This window comes from Melanostigma gelatinosum (assembly GCF_949748355.1).
Source record: "Melanostigma gelatinosum genome assembly, chromosome: 9".
Taxonomy (NCBI): Eukaryota; Metazoa; Chordata; class Actinopteri; order Perciformes; family Zoarcidae; genus Melanostigma; species Melanostigma gelatinosum.
The window spans coordinates 19,983,031-20,000,876 of NC_136642.1; the positions used below are offsets into that span (position 1 = coordinate 19,983,031).

The following is a 17,846-nucleotide window of genomic DNA, read 5'->3' on the forward strand; positions in this document are numbered from 1 at the left end:
CCCGCATCCAACCGAGTGGCTAGTTGCTGGAATCGGTCTAGGTTTAATTAAAAAAGAGGAATGGCAGGTTACTCAATAGTAAAACATGTATTTAACACCAGCACTTCTGATTGATCCCATCAGATAACTGCACATGGCCAGCATGGATTTCTCTTTGTGATTCTGGACATACATATTATTACTACAGTTAAATCTGTTATCAGTGGACCATGGAATAGAGGGTTTTCCAATCACAGTTTACAATAAACCGAAAGTTTGCACAACAGAAATGTCATCAAAAACTGGAACATATTTCAAAAAAATCTGACCTCGAAATGACACTTTGGTTGTCTGGGGATTCTGCTTATCCTGAGGGAGTTCAACATGGCTTTTGGTCAAAAAGATGACACATTCTGTTCATTTCAGAATCCCCAAAGATCTCATTTCATATTTGGTGTCTAACCTGACCATCTAGCAGTTGGGGAAAGCACATCACAATCTGCTTAAATACAATACACTTTTTTACTAAACGCACACACGTAATTATAGTCATTTAATTGTATTCTTTTTTTAGAAAGCATATTTCTCCTTCATGACAAAAGACAAGAACCTCAAATAAGGCAATCATACTGTCTAACGGGATAGTTGGGTGCTACATAGCAATTTTGGCAATCCAGTCGAATAATCACAGTAACATTGTCAACCGAGGGATAATGTGTCAGAACTAATCCAGTCTGACTTCGAAAATGACATTGGCCTTTGCCATCCAAATTGTACATGAGTGGTTTCAGAAACTAAACGATTCCTTTTTTTCTCATCAGCATTTCTCGGGAGGTGGTAGGATATGCTGGGTGCTGACGCAAATGACACAGTCCAGCCACTGCTATAATTTGGGGGGAGAAAAAGTCCTCCAGCAAAGAAATATGCTCCAGAGTGGATAAGCGCGGTCGGTGCGCAGAAGGCATCAGGTGCACACCAGGACGAGCTCCAAGACGCGCAGCGGCAACACAGATTCATGCCGTACAGAGAAGAAGAGAGGATCGTTTACATGTATTACGAATGTGAGGTGAAAGAATAATTTGGGGGATTTAGCGAAACCTTGAGATAAAAGAAACAAGAAAGCGCATGGAGACGCACCGTATCACAAACCCTTGCTCTTAAAACTGGCATGAAGCAGCAGCGGCGCGAAGACCTCTCATAGGACTTTTTTTGCAGCGTTTTAAGTTCATTTAAAGAGGGGGGGAAATATAAATCATGAACTTCTCGGAGTCTGTGTGGTTCTTGGAGGAGCCGTGGAACCTCAGCAGAGCGCACGAGGAGGACCAGCAACTTTTATTCGGGATCGGCACGGATAATTTTATCACGGTGCTGGTTTTCGGGCTCATCTTTTCGCTCGGGGTGCTGGGCAACTCCATGGTGATCACTGTGCTGGCCCGGAGCAAACCGGGGAAACCACGGAGCACCACCAACATATTCATCCTCAACCTGAGCATAGCAGACCTGTCTTACCTGCTCTTCTGCATCCCTTTCCAGTCCACCGTCTACATGTTGCCGACGTGGGTCTTGGGCGCCTTCATTTGCAAATTCATCCACTACTTCTTCACCGTGTCCATGCTGGTGAGCATCTTCACCCTGTCGGCCATGTCCGTGGACCGATACATCGCCATTGTGCACTCCAGAAAATCCTCCTCTATAAGGGTGGCGAGGCATGCCCTGATCGGGGTGGTGGTGATTTGGATACTCTCCCTGGCCATGGCTGCGCCAGTCATGTATTACCAGAACATTTTTCACAGCGGACAGAATCACACGTTCTGCTGGGAAGTGTGGCCCCAAAACCAGAAGAAAGTCTATGTGGTTTGCACGTTTGTGTTTGGTTATGTCCTGCCTCTGCTGCTGATTTCCTTCTGTTACGCAAAGGTAAGGAGAGCTTTTCGCACGGACCATGGAATGACTGTGAACATTTTTGAGCAATCCAACACATATCTTACCTCTATTTCCTTGCTTACAGGTTTTAAATCACTTGCACAAAAAACTAAGAAATATGTCCAAAAAGTCAGAGGCATCAAAGAAAAAGGTACGTATCAATAAGCTGTCCTTTGGAGGGGTGAGAGTTTGGCCATATGTTGGCAAACTTGTCCGACTGTAGTCAGGAAAAAAACACACACTAAATACACACTGGAGAAGATAGATAGAAAGATGGGATGATTTACCTGTTGACTTACTAAGAATATGTTGGATTTAAAATAATAAACAAAATAAAATTAAATATGACTCTGAAAAGTCAAAATTTTAACATTCATCTGGAAAAGAATTCGAGTAAAAAAAACCATTTTTACAAATAAGTCACCACCTGAACACTTGAATTCAGAATTAAACAATGATCTGCCATGACGATAACGTTTCCAACGAGGATGTATGATGAAAAGCACACATATGGCACACTTCATTATACCCGGTGGATTCACGGCCATCTAGCTTCAGAGACAGTTATATGCTCTTGCCCGCTTGATTGTCTGTCTGTCTGTCTGTTGTCTTTCACAGCCGGTCAGTTCAGCAGCACCGTCTGATAATGGCCTTATATGAAACCAAGGAGTGCCGACTGCTGGCCTGCCGCTGGGAGGGGAGGAATTGATGAGAATGTGAATGTACTTTCATTAGCATCATCCCAACATACATGCTTTATTGACTGAGGCTTAAAACAGGAATTTCACATACTCATCCCACTGTATAGAATACTGATGGAGAATACGCAGGGGGAATGTTACACTGACAGCTTTGTGACAAACACTCAGCAAAATAATACATAATTTAACCTGGTAGGATAGCAAGTGTAAAACTACAACTGCCGTCAGAACGGACTGCTTACACACACACACACACACACATATTAAATATTAAGGACTGAGCGGCTTGTCACTCAAATGAGAAGAGGGGGATAAGAGGGGTTGTCCCAGACAATGAACATTGCTGGTGAAGAATTCGGGGAACCTTTAAAGTCATCTCCGAAACTAAACTATCGTCTCAAAGGAAAATGGTGGCTGTTCTGAATCAGAGTACAGTGTTAACTAAACTAGTTATGAGGTTACTGTCAGGTTTGCAGGCTGCTTTTATGCGTAAAGCATTAGCGGGTATGTCATACAAGCAAGGGGGGGTTTTCACAAATAAATAAAAGACAAATAAAGGACAACTCATTGTCCTTGGTGGAAGAATTTGTTCAAAGTGTTGAATCATTAGTTTTGTGCAGCTCACCACTAGACCCGTGAAATATATTGTCAGTGACAGCTGGGAAGAGCAAGGCTACTCCCACTGCTGCTGTGAAATAAATCTAGACAAACTCCTCATACACCCTCCGTAGGAATCACATCGCCTCAGCATGGCTTCTCAATTCTGTTTTTTTCAACTTTCTCTTTTCAATTTCTTCCCTCCACTCTAAAAAACACCGGTACATAGCGTGTTGTCATTGCAACACATCACTTCTCGACTTAAAATGACGGTAGATTCAGGCGGATTGTGTGTCGGGTGTTATGTGAAGGAGAAAAAAAGAGAACAAGGGGTTAAAAAGCCAGCAATTAGCACTGTGTGTTTAGGAGTTTCCTCTAAATGATGACTCAGTCAGGTATCCAGATGGTTAGGGACAATTAGGAGAATGAATATATGGCCAAGTCGTCTTGAAATAGTTTAACAGCGTCTGTACATTGAGACAGGGAGTGCTAAGGACCAAACAACTTCAGAGACCAGACTGCTCGTCTTTGACCGAGATGCTCATCGAGTGTTATCCTGTACTGAGTGGTACTGTGCTAATTGGATTAAACTGTCACTCAACAACACACAAAACATTTATTTAGCAATATTGTTAGTTTGATAGTCGTCGTTTATGTCCCAGAAATGCAACTCAAACCCACATGAGAGTCCGACTAAACACCTGACGTATGGGGAGCCAATAGGAAGGAGCCCCAGAAGTGAAGTGCATCATTTCGTTTGGTGGCTTTTTTGAAATGTTCAGAGTTCTGAGTTCGTCCACTCAGGATGGGACAGGAAGTCACGTCAACGTTGTTTGTTCGGGAACAAAAACTATCTCTTGTGCTATCTGTAAAAGAAAGACTTTGCTAAATTACCCAAACTGCAACCTTAGTGATGTTAGGTAACGATTGTTATAGCTAGAATTCAACTGTAAGCATAAGCCTCTGTGGTGATGTCAAAAAATGCGTTGCCTTTCACCTTTTGTGGAATTTTGCTTATCCATGCCCTGTTGTTATTTGGTGGTCTTTTCTTTAAATTGTATAACTGACTACAGTACATTTAGATTGTATGGACCCAGCAGTAGAGGGGAAATGCTTCCCCCTATTTCTTAGAAGCAGGTGGCGAGACGTTACACATTGCACCTTGAAGGACAAAAGCCCGTCTTGTGTCCTGATGTCCTGATGTCCCGCTTTTACTTTCACCACTTGAATACATTACTGAACTGTGTGACACACAATACGATTGATCACTGTTAACTTAATATATCAATGTCAAAAATACATCTTGACAGCTTTTAATCAATGATTTGTTGCGGCTATCTTTCAACAGAACAGGATCACAAGTGGAGACAGAGTGGGTGGAGAGGAGAGGCTAAAAGGCATGCATTTTATTGGTTCTGTCATCCCGTGTTGATGCTGATGTTTGTTTTAGACTAACTGATGGCTCTCAGGGGGTTGAGGTGAAGATATGAATGTGATGGAGGCAATATAAACAAAGCACGGTTATTAAGTTGCTGCTCTGTGGGAACCTCTCCCTGGATACTGTGTCTTTGCCTGTGTGTGTGTGTGTGTGTGTGTGTGTGCACATACGCGTGCTTGCGTAACATGGTGGGGCTGATATCTCTGCACAATATTGACCCTATCGCCTGTGAGAATTTGAATGGTGATCATGAAGCATTTCATCAGCCTGCACATGTGCGTTGTCGTTACTGTCGTACTGCTTATCAACGCAGAGCTTCGAGCTACAACTGAACCCACAGTTAGCTTTTGGAAAGCTTTTTTTTCCCATATTGACTTTCCTCTTTGTTCATTCTACTGCATTAATTGTCTTTATTGATTAAAAGCTTTTGGCCACTTGGGGCTGCACAACAAGCTGTAAACACAGCATTTATATACAGCACCGTTTAATGAAGTTATTAATGAGAACCTGTTAGCCAGCAGTTGCCCATTCACACATCCAGCACACAGAGACACATTAGCGTTCATTCGAAATCCTGTTCATGGCCATGTGGTGAAATGAAGTCGAACATCCACTCTCTGTTTTACCCTCAATCAACTCCTGGAGGAAATATCTGGCTCTACAGATCCTCTCCACTATGTTCACCGGCGTCCAGCTAGTCCCTAATTTGACTTTGTCTGTCTGCTATTTGGTGATAGGCAGGCAGTGCACAGTGGGTTTTATCAGCGTTTTCACTGAAAACAGTTGCCAAAGACTAAACAAAATTAACATAACCCTGTATTTCCAAACATGAAGTGTTCCCACATTCACCAACTACAGCAGAACACACTTTTGTGTAACATTCAGAGGGTCTACTTTTCTATTCCACACTTTTAACATTGTTTTGTGCTTTTTGGTACAAAAAAACCCCCTCTTCAACCCTTCAAAGAAGTTCTGCTGAAAAGTAACCTTCTGAATGCAGTATGTCATTCTGATGTGTAAAATGACACACAAAGACATTTTACACTTATATGTGACGTAATAGTGCGGACATAAAAGATTACTTCTCAGAATATTTCACCTGCTAGATATGTAATGTATTTAGTGAATTGTTGGAACAATCTGAGATAGAATTCGGTAACACTTTATTTGAAGGGGTGATAAGACTGACATGACACCATCATGGACAATAAGGAGTCTTTATGAATGTGGTATGTGTGACTGTTGTCATTCGGCCAATTATGTCAATTTTAATTGCAATGTTGCCATTGTTTGAGGCGTCTTTATTGTGTTGACTTGACATTAACCAAGACAACATAATCCGTCCCAAACATGCCATAGCAGGCCTGATTATCAAACTTAAAATAACTTATTTAGCTTAAACATTAAACTCTCATTTCATGAGACCAATTGTGTCATGAACTCAACTACAGAGGAACCATTAAGACTGAAGATGCCTTCCACTGTTATAAGGTCAGTTTGACAACAGGGAGTATGGTAGTAAAGTGATGTATGGAGTGATGGACAGATTTACTTGCTGCTAAAGTAACCGCTAATTGCTGCTAGTTGCATTTGCCGTAAGTCATCAAAATGATCTCTGTCGGCCGTGTTCACTGGTAGCAACAAGTAAACTATCTGTCCGTAAATCACACCCTCTGGATATTCTGGTATGAAAATATTGGTGGGGCCACACAATAATCGTAAAAGAAAATGTATTGATGCAATCCAAACAGACCATAGTTATATCAACATTGAAACAGCCAATAAACTGTGTGCGAGTGAGAGGGGGGGAGACACCAATATATCACCAACAGCAGTGATGACAAAATTCCATCAGAATAATGCCATTTAAAATCACACAGTGAAGATCTGACAACATATTTTATCATACCAACATATAGGACCACCAAAGGACAATGTTAAAGATCTCTTACCATCAAATGGCCTACCCATGACCGTGAACGGCGCACTGCGAATACATTTCAGTCAATGCAGCAGTCGATACTTTAACATTTAACAAGACTTTTGACTCGCCAATGGCGTTCACTTCTTGAAGAGGAATGAGGTGCGGTGGTCCTTCATGTGTGCAAACGTCTCAGTGACCGTGCTATTAAAATCCAACTCCTGGAAGTTGTTTTCATGGAATGGACTTCAATGGAGAAAGTGCGGCGTTGCCTTTGCTCGGTTCACTTTGCTGGTGGAGGGTTTCCAGTTTTGCCTTATTTGTTACTGGCCGTAGTTTAACAGCGCATTCAAGTTCAACCTCTGGAAATCATTTGACAAACTTTGGGAAAAGTTTGCAAGCAATTGGGTTTTGCTGCAATCAAATGGTAATTTTTAGTGAGCCCCTCCTCCACTTGACTTGACACAAGCCTTTTTTCATGATTGCATATGTGTTGATTTTCCTCTTATTCCCTTTTGCTCCGCTTTCTCGCACAATCACATTGGCTCGTTCCCTGAGACGCCCTACATTCTTCTTCAAGGTGCCCATCGCCTGGTTGATGCCAGCCTCATCAATTTCCTGTTTTTGCAGTACATTGTATAGAATATCCACTTCTGCCAGGAGCTCAGAAAAAAACTGCAACAGCTGCTGGATCTTTGGGTCCAGCAGTTGAATGGACAGACCATAGGCCTCGTTGACGGTCACCTTATCATATCCCTCATGTGGGCGAATGTTGTCCAAACACTCCTTGATCTTCCCACACACCATTAACTGTTCTGCCTTTTTTCACCCCCTCATATGTTTGCGCTATGAGCTTGTTAGTTAGTTTCAGGGATCCAAGAGATGCCAATATGGCATTTGACAGGTCAGCGGCCATTCTGTCCTTCACCTCAGTAAATTCCCGAAACCTCTCGGTTACTGCCTTTGTTTACCATATAGCGCAGTACTATGGCCATTTGTGACTTGCACGACACATCCGTGGTCTCATCTGCCTGCACAGCAATGAAAAGTGCATCTGCCAGCTGTTAAGCAACCTCATCCATTGTACGTGCCATCCAAGTGCCCTTTAAATAGGGTTGAGCATCGTAATGGTTCCTTTGCCTGGAGTCTCCCTCGCTCACAGTCTTAAATTTGCATCTTAAAATGCCAGGGTTTAATGAGCGGGCAGACTCGTCACGTCCATGCAACGCAATTTCGACACTTTCCACAAAGTTTTGTAAAGGTTATAATTCTGCCAAGAACATGCCTGTTTTCTTCAGTCTGGCGGTTGTGTTGTTTAATGTGCACGCACCGTCAAGCTGAGAGGCAACGTTCGTTTTTCCCAGTAAGCACAACTTGATGGCATTATCCACGTGTGATGCACGAACACTCTTGTGTTTTGCCAGCCTTCCTAAAAGAGGTTTCAAGTCTTTAAATCCACTTGCTTTCCAGACAGTTTCCTCTCCGAAAAGAAGACATGGAAAGTAGAACAGAGCTTTTTTGGATTTGCTAGCATGTTAGCCAAGTTTTCCTTTTCAACCACTCGTGGTTGAATGAGCTTTGTTTTTTAAAATCTTGTCCTTCTTGAGATACGATCAAGCCATCGGGTCGATGTGGTCCTAAACGTTTTATTTCCAATTTTTGCTCTTGGGGTAATGTGCTAAATCGTACTGCAGTTAGATATTCCACATGAGTCATCACTACTGTTGTAATGTTAACGCAAGCACAATATCAGTTCCTCTTTAGCTAGCAATACGCGTACACCCATTAAAATAAACCAATGGGATGCTTCCCATTGGTTCCTGGCCATCAGGCCCCACTCACGATCTGAAAGTTCACGTTGAACGTGCACATTTAAACATTCACACACTACAAATAAATATTTTGCTAGAGTAGAGATTTCATTCAGACTATGAGGAAAAATTCGATGAAGTAAAAAGTTTGCCATTATTGTGTCTGAAATGTAGAAAGGCCTATAACTTATTCTGTACAACAGCGCCCTCTAGTGGGGCCGTGCCCTAGGGGCCCCTAATGAAACGAGTGTTACCCAGAATTCATATGGCATATGGAGCATTGGGCACTGTGTGAATGAATGTTGTTCTGTGCTACTCAAAGGGAAATGCAGTGGGACAATTGAAAAAAGTTAGATTCCGTTGGTCATCGTAGAGTCTGGTTACTACGGCAGCTTCAAATACGGCAGCAACAATTCAGCATCGTTCAGCTAAAGACTGTAGCAATACTGTATCAGTCAAATGTCAGGATGTATGAATGCATTTATTCACGTCTGATTGTTGTGCTATGCTGTGTTTATGATTCTTTATGACTCTGTAGCTTTCCCTGCTCAGTGTGTCACTTCACACTTAAATCAAACCAAAACCATGGGATTTCTGATAGTTAACATGCTCAAATGGCTAGATTGGACACATTGTATCGTGTTTTATTTGTCATTTCTAACTTTCCTTGAACAGAACTATAGAGGAAGCAGCATTTCTAGTTACTTTCTGGCTCCTCTGAATTTATTTATTCTATTTATTTGCTTCTAAATGCAGTGGAGGGGCATGACAGCATGTAATTTGTGTTTTTATAATGACACTTAATTGTCACATGAAGTTTCCAAGTTTTATATATCTGGTTATCATCGTCAGTACATCCCGTTTAATTGTATCTTATTTTTGTGTCTTGTATAAGGTTAGGTCTTGACAGGTTAGGTGGTAACTGCAAGAGAGAACACGTCCTGCTGTTTAGAGCAGCAGAGCAGAATGATCTCAGTCTGTGCAGATCTCTGTCGTATTCACTTTAAACATTGTTTTCTCCTCATGGAGTTTTCTTTTAATTATTCAGGAAGAATATAATACATTTTATTACATACAAGTCAGTGTTAAACCTATCGGCCGAACAAGCCTCATGAATGAAAAACTCCTTTAATATGTAGCTCTGGAGACATGTCCAAGACTGGAATGAGGTGTTCTAGAGTGTATGTATAGTATTTACTGTGCAAGTGATGTGATATGAGGGTGATGTAAACATCTACAGGATTGCTGAGTGAAATGTCAACAGGATAATGTGATTCATGTGGCGCTAGTCCGATTAATACTGTTTCATAAGCTTTTCATAAGACCCTGAATGAGAATTGGTTTAAGAAGGAAATACATATAATATTCATCAATTAAAAGCTGCACTTATCGTTGATTACATATGTTATATGTTTTCATATTAACAATGGATCAAATGACAAATGATTCATTTTTGCATCTTTTTACACATTGTTTTGGTTTTTCAATCCGCAATTTATTCTCATCTTCCAATAATAATAATCCAATAATTACCTTGCACCACATGGCCGATGAACAAGCTTAGTCACTCGCTGGTGAACATAGTGGATTATTTAGGAGCTTATTAAGAGCCAAAAATAGGCAACTTCTGCTTAAACTTTTGCCATGATAACACTGATAATATGCCAAAAAAAAACATTAATGTAGCTTCAAGGAAATATTTTGGGACTGGCATGTTGCCCAACTTTTTTAATGATACAATTGACTCAGCACTATGCTAACACATTTGCATGCACTGGGCTTCTTGCTAAAACATACTCTACATACCAGTAACTCAGAGTAGTTGATGATGATGCAGGTGAATTTCGGTATTTCTTTTTTTGTATTCATCTGCCGTTTAAAGTTAGTTTCAACCTTATAGTCTCACTTTGGCCAGGAAGTTCACTGTGTATTAAAAGATAGTAATCACAGAGTCATTCAGTGAAAGTAACAGAAAAATGATATCACCAACCACAGGTGAAATTTGTAGTCGGCAGATGATATACGGCAACATTTTGGTGTATAGCAGCACACGATGGAATGAGAATAAAGACTCAAGCAGCCACAGAAGAAAAGCGCACTTTATTCCCTTATCCTGACTGTGATTTGTATTAAACCTGAGTACAGCATTGATATTCTCACTGATGTCCCTGCAGGCACTGACTAAATCCCTCTCCCACTCCTCTCTCTGTTCCCAATGTGTGGCTCCCAGACTGCTCAAACTGTCTTGGTGGTGGTGGTGGTGTTCTGTCTCTCTTGGCTCCCTCATCACGTCGTACACCTGTGGGTGGAGTTCGGGACCTTCCCGCTGAACCAGGCCTCCTTCGTGTTACGGGTGGCCGCCCACTGCCTGGCGTACAGCAACTCGTCTGTCAACCCGGTCATCTACGCCTTCCTGTCAGAGAACTTCAGGAAGGCTTACAAGCAGGTGTTCAAATGCCAGATCTGCGCCAGGGACTCCGTGCTCAACGACGTGAAGGAGATCCGCAGCAAGGCGGAGACGCCGCCGTCGACTAACTGCACCAACGTCTGACTGACGAAGGTGTGGACTGTGACATGGAAATGAAGTGTGGCGACTGTCCCGCTGAAACGCAGTGTAAAGTCATGGGGACAGAGCCCTCAGACGTGAGTGTGTGTGTGTGTTTGTGGTTGTTTTCTTGTAGGTAAGTATGGTTGCGTGGCTGTTGCTGCAGCCATGCTGTTCCACATGAGCGCTGTTCATTACACCTGGACCCGAGGGGAGGAGACAAAGCCACTGAGGCTTCAGGGCGTGATTATTCACTCTGTGATCGGTCTCTGTTTCCTTCTTTCATGATAAAAAAAACCCTGTTGAGTGTGAAACTCAGGAAAATGATCCTCTCTCTTAAACTCACATTGATTGTAGACATATGTCACATCACCATATATTTACAAGCCGATACATAAAAAAAGAAATATGAGGTCATTGTACTTTCAGACTCGGAAAGTATTAAAAATCTCAGTTGGTAGAGTTTTTTTTCAAGACTATTATTGAGTGACAGCATAATCACCTGCTGAAGTAAACGTGTTGTTTGAATGCATCTTCTCTGTCTGAAGAGCAGTGTTAGTAACATTTTACAGAATTGTGATTACTTTCTTTTTTAGGAACAAGCAAGGGATTCAAATTGTTAAATTCAGCAACGATGACACCAACTAGTCCCAGTAACGCTCTGTTACTTTGACGCTTCAAGGGTCCAACCTGTTTGCTTTTTGATGAGGAACTAGATGGTTGGATGTGCGTTCAGTGGAGAAACTGGTTTGGGACATGTTAGTTCGGATAGCTTGATGCGGGGGGGGGGGGGGTGCTGGAGGCAGCTATAGCCTCTTTAGAAACAGTGGAAATGCGGCTTCTGGTGACTCCAAAATTGTCGTAAATGTACATGTTGTAAATTCAGACAATTTAATGTTGTAAATTAAATTACACCGTTGTTCACTTCAGAGTTGGAGGGCGTGTAAACGGGACTACAGCAAAGATACACTCAGATCTTACTCATCTCATCTGCCCTCACTTCAGCAGTTTGCCCTTTTGGAGAAATTCAACCGCTACAAGGACATTTTACTTGGGAAAATTCTGATGAATGTAACATAAAAAAACACTTTTCAACTTCTCAACGCACTGCAGACCTTTAGCATAGATGGGTGGCAAGGCCAGGGCTCGGTGCTTCTGCTAAGTCGTTGGTCAGGCTCTTCACTGTTTCCTTGGGCAAACAAAAAAGGGCCGACGATGTCCTCAGTGTTGTATATTATAGCCGGTTACCGTGGTTTCTATAGGATCTCTGTCCCCTTCTCAGAGACCACAACACATGAGCCATGTTTTCCATGTGAGTGGGTGGCACTGGTCAGCAGGTACCGCTGATTGTTACCATAGAAACCCATTCTCCACCACGGGAAAAAGGCCCTGAAGGCGTTTTGACATCGTGGAAAAACAGCTTTTGCAAGTGCCTCCTCAATTATAGCAAATTTGCAGAACCCAGCCCAGATTACACACACACATATGTATATATATGACAAAAGGTTGACACTGTAGATAACAAAAAAAAAACGACCATTGCCATTGAACCCATGATGATTAAAGCCTGCATTTTAACTTTGCTTGTTAATATTATGAACACTCGAGCTGATATTCACGTATGCCTCACAGGGATACAGTTTTCATGTTGTGTTGTGCTGTGCGGGCTGTTGGTCATATAAAGCTTGATGCTTGTTTTGCACCATTTCTAGTAGCCATCTTTCTAATCCCCCCCCCCCCCCGATGTAACAGGAGATCCTGTGGAAAAGAATAATTCTGAAGTTATTATCCGATATGTATGCGATGTGCCAAGCCTCCACACAGCAGCTTCACCTCAATACAACAAGATCATTAAAACTAAACAATATGAGACCCATAACTCAGCCCTAGATCATACAGTATTTTTAGTTCATGGTGGACTTTCAGCCTGTGGTGAGGCAACAAGAGGTAATGACATTTCTGTGGCAGACGATAAACATGTGGAACACAAATAGAGTTTCGTTCACGATACCCATGTAAAGAGCACAGGAACAAAAGCACATCTTTTCAGCAAAACACTTCAGATTCATGCCCACATATTACAGTGTAATGATGTACTATATGAAAGGTATCAGTAGAATACATCTTATGGATGGATTACCTAAAGAGCCCTCGCCTTTATCTACAAAATATCACTCAAAGGGACACATCCTAACAAGAAGAGACTCAAAATGAGCACAAACTACGACAAAGAGACACAAACAACCACTAAGAGACACAGTATGACTATGAGATACAAAGCAACGACAAAGAGACTTTTATTTTTAAATTGTGTTGTGTAATGGGTCATTGTGTTTATTGTTATGCACCACACACAAAGCCAAATTCCTTGTATGTGCAAACATACTTGGCAATAAACCAATTCTGATTCTGATTCTAAAATGACTACAAAAGGACACAAAACGACTATAAAGAGACTCAAAATGACAACAAAGAGGCATCAAGCAACTACAAAGAGACACCGAGACACAAAACAACTACAAAGAGACTCCAAATGACCAGGAAGAGGCACAAAATCACAGAGCGATGAGTATCAACCTCAAACAGACACAAAACAACCACAAAGAGACACAAAACAACCACAAAGAGACACAAAACAACTACAAAAAGACACAAAACTACTACAAAGAGTCTCCAAATGAGCAGGAAGAGGCACAAAATCACAGACAGATAAATATAAACTTCAAAGAGACACAAAATGACTGTAAGGAGATACAAAACCACAGAGAGATACGTAACCACTACAAAGCCCAGGTGCCCATTGTTTTATAATCCGCACATGACCTTACTGCATACCTATACCAAGACACATGTAAACACAGGGGAGGAATGAAGGGGTATGAATATGTGCTTGAGAAGGACTACTTAGAAATAAATTACACCGTGTGTATTTCTTTAATTACCAAGAAGCCCTTTAATAATTACAGAGTACAGTGACATTGTTACTGGGTAAGGACACAAGAAGAATTAGGAAAACAAAATCAAACAGCAGCATTCCTTATTGTGGCATAGTTTACACAGTATACAGTCTATCACCCTAACGGATACTGCTAAGCAGAAAGAAAATACAGTATCTAGATCTCAATGTAAAATTAAGAAAAATGTACCATTTTGTATTTGCTACTGCATATGATAAAAATAGTCACACTAATTTGCGGGTAATATATTAAAGTGTTACCTTTAAGTTTGCAAATACAACTTTCTAGACATCCTTTCAGGTTGTAGTGGTACCACTGTAGTGGTACTGATAAAGGTACTCTTTCTTTGTGGAGGTTTCTGAAGGGATTTGCTTTTTTATTTTTCATTTATTCATTGACTTAGATGATACTGTTTGTACAGATTTTCAGTGCTGTGTGTGTGTGTGTGTTTTACTGAGGTGGTCCTCGTGTGTCTTTTCAATCGTGTTAACTGTATAGATTCAGCTGTGCCGTTTAAACTAAATGATTTACCAGAGGAGGAAAAAAAGAAGATTTGCTCGTCTGTTTAAATCTTTCTGTGCTTGAAAATGCAACATGTAAGAAACAGTTAAGCCTCTCTGAAATACTCTGTATCTGGATTCTGTTATTGACTATAGCCAGGCTTTTGATTGTGTCTTTATGCAGTGCTACTTATACTATACAACTCTATTAAACGTTGTGCATTTCCTTGAAGAATTCTTGCTATTCCAATTCTTGCTTTTTTTTTTACAAATGAAAATCAAAAAAAAAAAAGGTGTTCTCACATCTCATTGTGGCCGTCACCAAAGGAAGCTTTTTTTTTCAGCCTCACTGACACAAAACAACAACCGTCACCTCCCTCGCTGCCACAACGGGAAAATAACAGAGTAGGTTCCCACCAGTTGGGTTCCCCTAAGAGTTGACAAGCTGATTACACACTTGTGGAGTACATTTCCTGGCATCAAATCAACCCAATGATCCCTAAGAGGGCTGAGAAAACAGCCTGTCTTCCCAGGATGCCTTGTACTAATAAGGGGTCTTTAATAAGGGAGCTTTCAGGACAACTCTATTACCAAAGAATGGATTTTGTACACGGGAAATAATCTCAGCCAAATCATATCAGAAACTGATGGTATAAGCAGCAGTCTTATCTCCTGAAATATAGTTACACGAGGGACATTGACCACCACTAGCATTTTTTGTTATACTATAGTGAGCATGTGACCCATCCCTGTATCAGGGAACAGTGGGATGACCATGACAGGCACCAGTGGGGGTGTGTGGACTCAAGGACACAGAACACACATCCCGGCCAAAGATCGAACCATCAACCTTCCGGTTACCAGACAACCCTCTTAGCCCAGTGAGCTAGTTGCCCCCTTTTAACATTTGACAAGAAATGCAGAGAATGAAACCACATGGAATTCAATTTTTTTACAACACACTGTGTTAGTATGATCAGTGATATTCCCTATAATGATCAGTGCTATTCCCTATAATGATCAGTGTTATTCCCTATAATGATCAGTGCTATTCCCTATAATGATCAGTGCTATTCCCTATAATGATCAGTGTTATTCCCTATAATGATCAGTGCTATTCCCTATAATGATCAGTGTTATTCCCTATAATGATCAGTGTTATTCCCTATAATGATCAGTGCTATTCCCTATAATGATCAGTGCTATTCCCTATAATGATCAGTGTTATTCCCTATAATGATCAGTGCTATTCCCTATAATGATCAGTGTTATTCCCTATAATGATCAGTGCTATTCCCTATAATGATCAGTGCTATTCCCTATAATGATCAGTGCTATTCCCTATAATGATCAGTGTTATTCCCTATAATGATCAGTGCTATTCCCTATAATGATCAGTGTTATTCCAGATAATGATCAGTGCTCTTCCCTATAATGATCAGTGCTATTCCCTATAATGATCAGTGTTATTCCCTATAATGATCAGTGTTATTCCCTATAATGATCAGTACTATTCCCTAGAATGATCAGTGCTATTCCCTAGAATGATCAGTGTTATTCCCTATCAGCTTATATAAAACAAAGACTTTTGTAAACCTTTCATTCATTATAGGGGTATTTGTAAAGCAACCTGCAAAATGCAGGATATTCCCATCAGTGTCGGCTGTACTTTGTGTTGTGGCTAATTAGCTAATGTTAGCGCCACCTTAAGGTTGACATTAGTGCTTTTCTTTTAATAATCTCAACAGCTGCCACCATATTTGGTACCCCCTCAAGGATAAATTGCCACAAATTTGTCCAATACTTTTTCAAAACAAATGACTTTCCATGAACCTCAGTGGTACTTTGTGTTTACTGCTAATTAGCAAATACATACATAGCTGCAAGCTACTGGTGAAGCACACCCGAATGTTTGACTGAGCTGTCTGCGATCGAGCTGCATTGTGGGTAATGTGGTCACCTGGACAGCCAGGTTTTGACAAGGAGCATCGATTTTGATACTTTTCTTGTTTAAACCGCATTGTGCAAGCTAAATCGGTGGAGTACAACTTTAGGTAGAGCCTCACAAAGCTACTATAGCAAGTATTGTAAATAATACAACAATATTAGCTATTAATAATGTTATTATATAGATGTTACATAAGGCAGACCTTAAGTACATTGTGAAAATGTGAATATTAATGGAAATGTCACAGAGGTCGAGGTTTGCTGAAAGCAAAAATAATGGTCGAGTTAAGGCTGCAATAGGTATCTAATACACGCACACACACGCACACACACACACACACACAAACACACTTGCTTCCTCCAATAAAATAAGGTTCAGCTGTCAGCGCTTTGAAAATGAATCGATCAAAATTGTTTCATGTAAACCTCTGATTTACATGAAACTCTGATTTACATTTTCTCAAACATTCACCAAGAAAACTTTGCCTGCATACATTAAACACTGAGGCAGCAAACACACTGTGGACGGTGCAGCTTTGAGAACAATGCTTTGTTCTATTGGCACTGGGCAAGTTCAATGTAATTTATGCAAAGCACAGCTCTGCTGGCCAAATCTATGTCATACTGTAGATGAGCACATTGTTTTTGTCTGTCCAATTCATTGTTATTCAACACGGTTGTTTGGATAGCCAGGTTGGCTGACAGTCACTTGGATTTGGATTCTGATGAACAGAATGTGCTATGGAAGAAGAAGAAAAAAAACATCCTCACTCGTCCAATTTAAGTTCCAGAATTTTGATTTGTGTCATATCTTATTTTTTCCTGTCCGATGTTTGCAGATATCTGAGTGATGATGACACGTTATGTGGATGCCTCCTTTTGTTGTAAGCTCGGCTTGAGCCGCACAGTGTGTGATGTTGCAGAGAAACTTCTTCCTATACGGTAAACTGCTTTGGTTATTATTCTATGATGGTTGTTTATTCTCTTTCTTCCAGGTAGGATCACGATCCACAATCTATTCACAGTTCTTATCCATGTTCGTAAAAACATCCAGAGATGTTTTTATCTGCACATAACTGGGACTCTCTAAACCTTTTGGGAAATTACTACCAAATTACTACAACCAAACTAATCATCCTTCAAGAAGAGAATATATATATATACTGTCTTAAAATTGCTCATCCTTCAATCACATTTCGAGATGAGCACAAAAGCTAAGTGCCTGTTACATCACAACAGGATGAGAGACAAAAAGCACTCTCTTTGCATGCTGAAGAAAAAAAACACTCACGTAGCTGTAAACGTACCACTCACTCACTCACTCACTCACTTGCTCACAAACACGGTGCTCGCTCTACCCACGTATACGACTGTGCAGCCTCATTTCCTCAAAATTCGCTGTTGTCTAATTGACATTGATGGAGCGAGAATGCGGACTGGAGATAACATATCCAAACAGAGAGCGGGATTGAAAACGTCTCCGTCTGTATTTCACATTTGAAATTATTCATTATAATGCATATAAAG

At 40.9% G+C, this 17,846-nt stretch overlaps 1 protein-coding gene across 1 annotated transcript; it reads left to right on the plus strand.

The window, feature by feature from the left end:
* Positions 1-1,233: 1,233 nt before the first annotated feature.
* Positions 1,234-10,921, plus strand: LOC306781683 (galanin receptor type 1-like; the record flags this gene model as incomplete). The annotated part of the gene is made up of 3 exons (XM_079274655.1): positions 1,234-1,896; positions 1,988-2,053; positions 10,601-10,921. 3 exons carry the CDS (start codon positions 1,234-1,236, stop codon positions 10,919-10,921), a joined length of 1,050 nt encoding a protein of 349 aa, XP_079130781.1.
* Between the last annotated feature and the right edge of the window lie 6,925 nt (positions 10,922-17,846).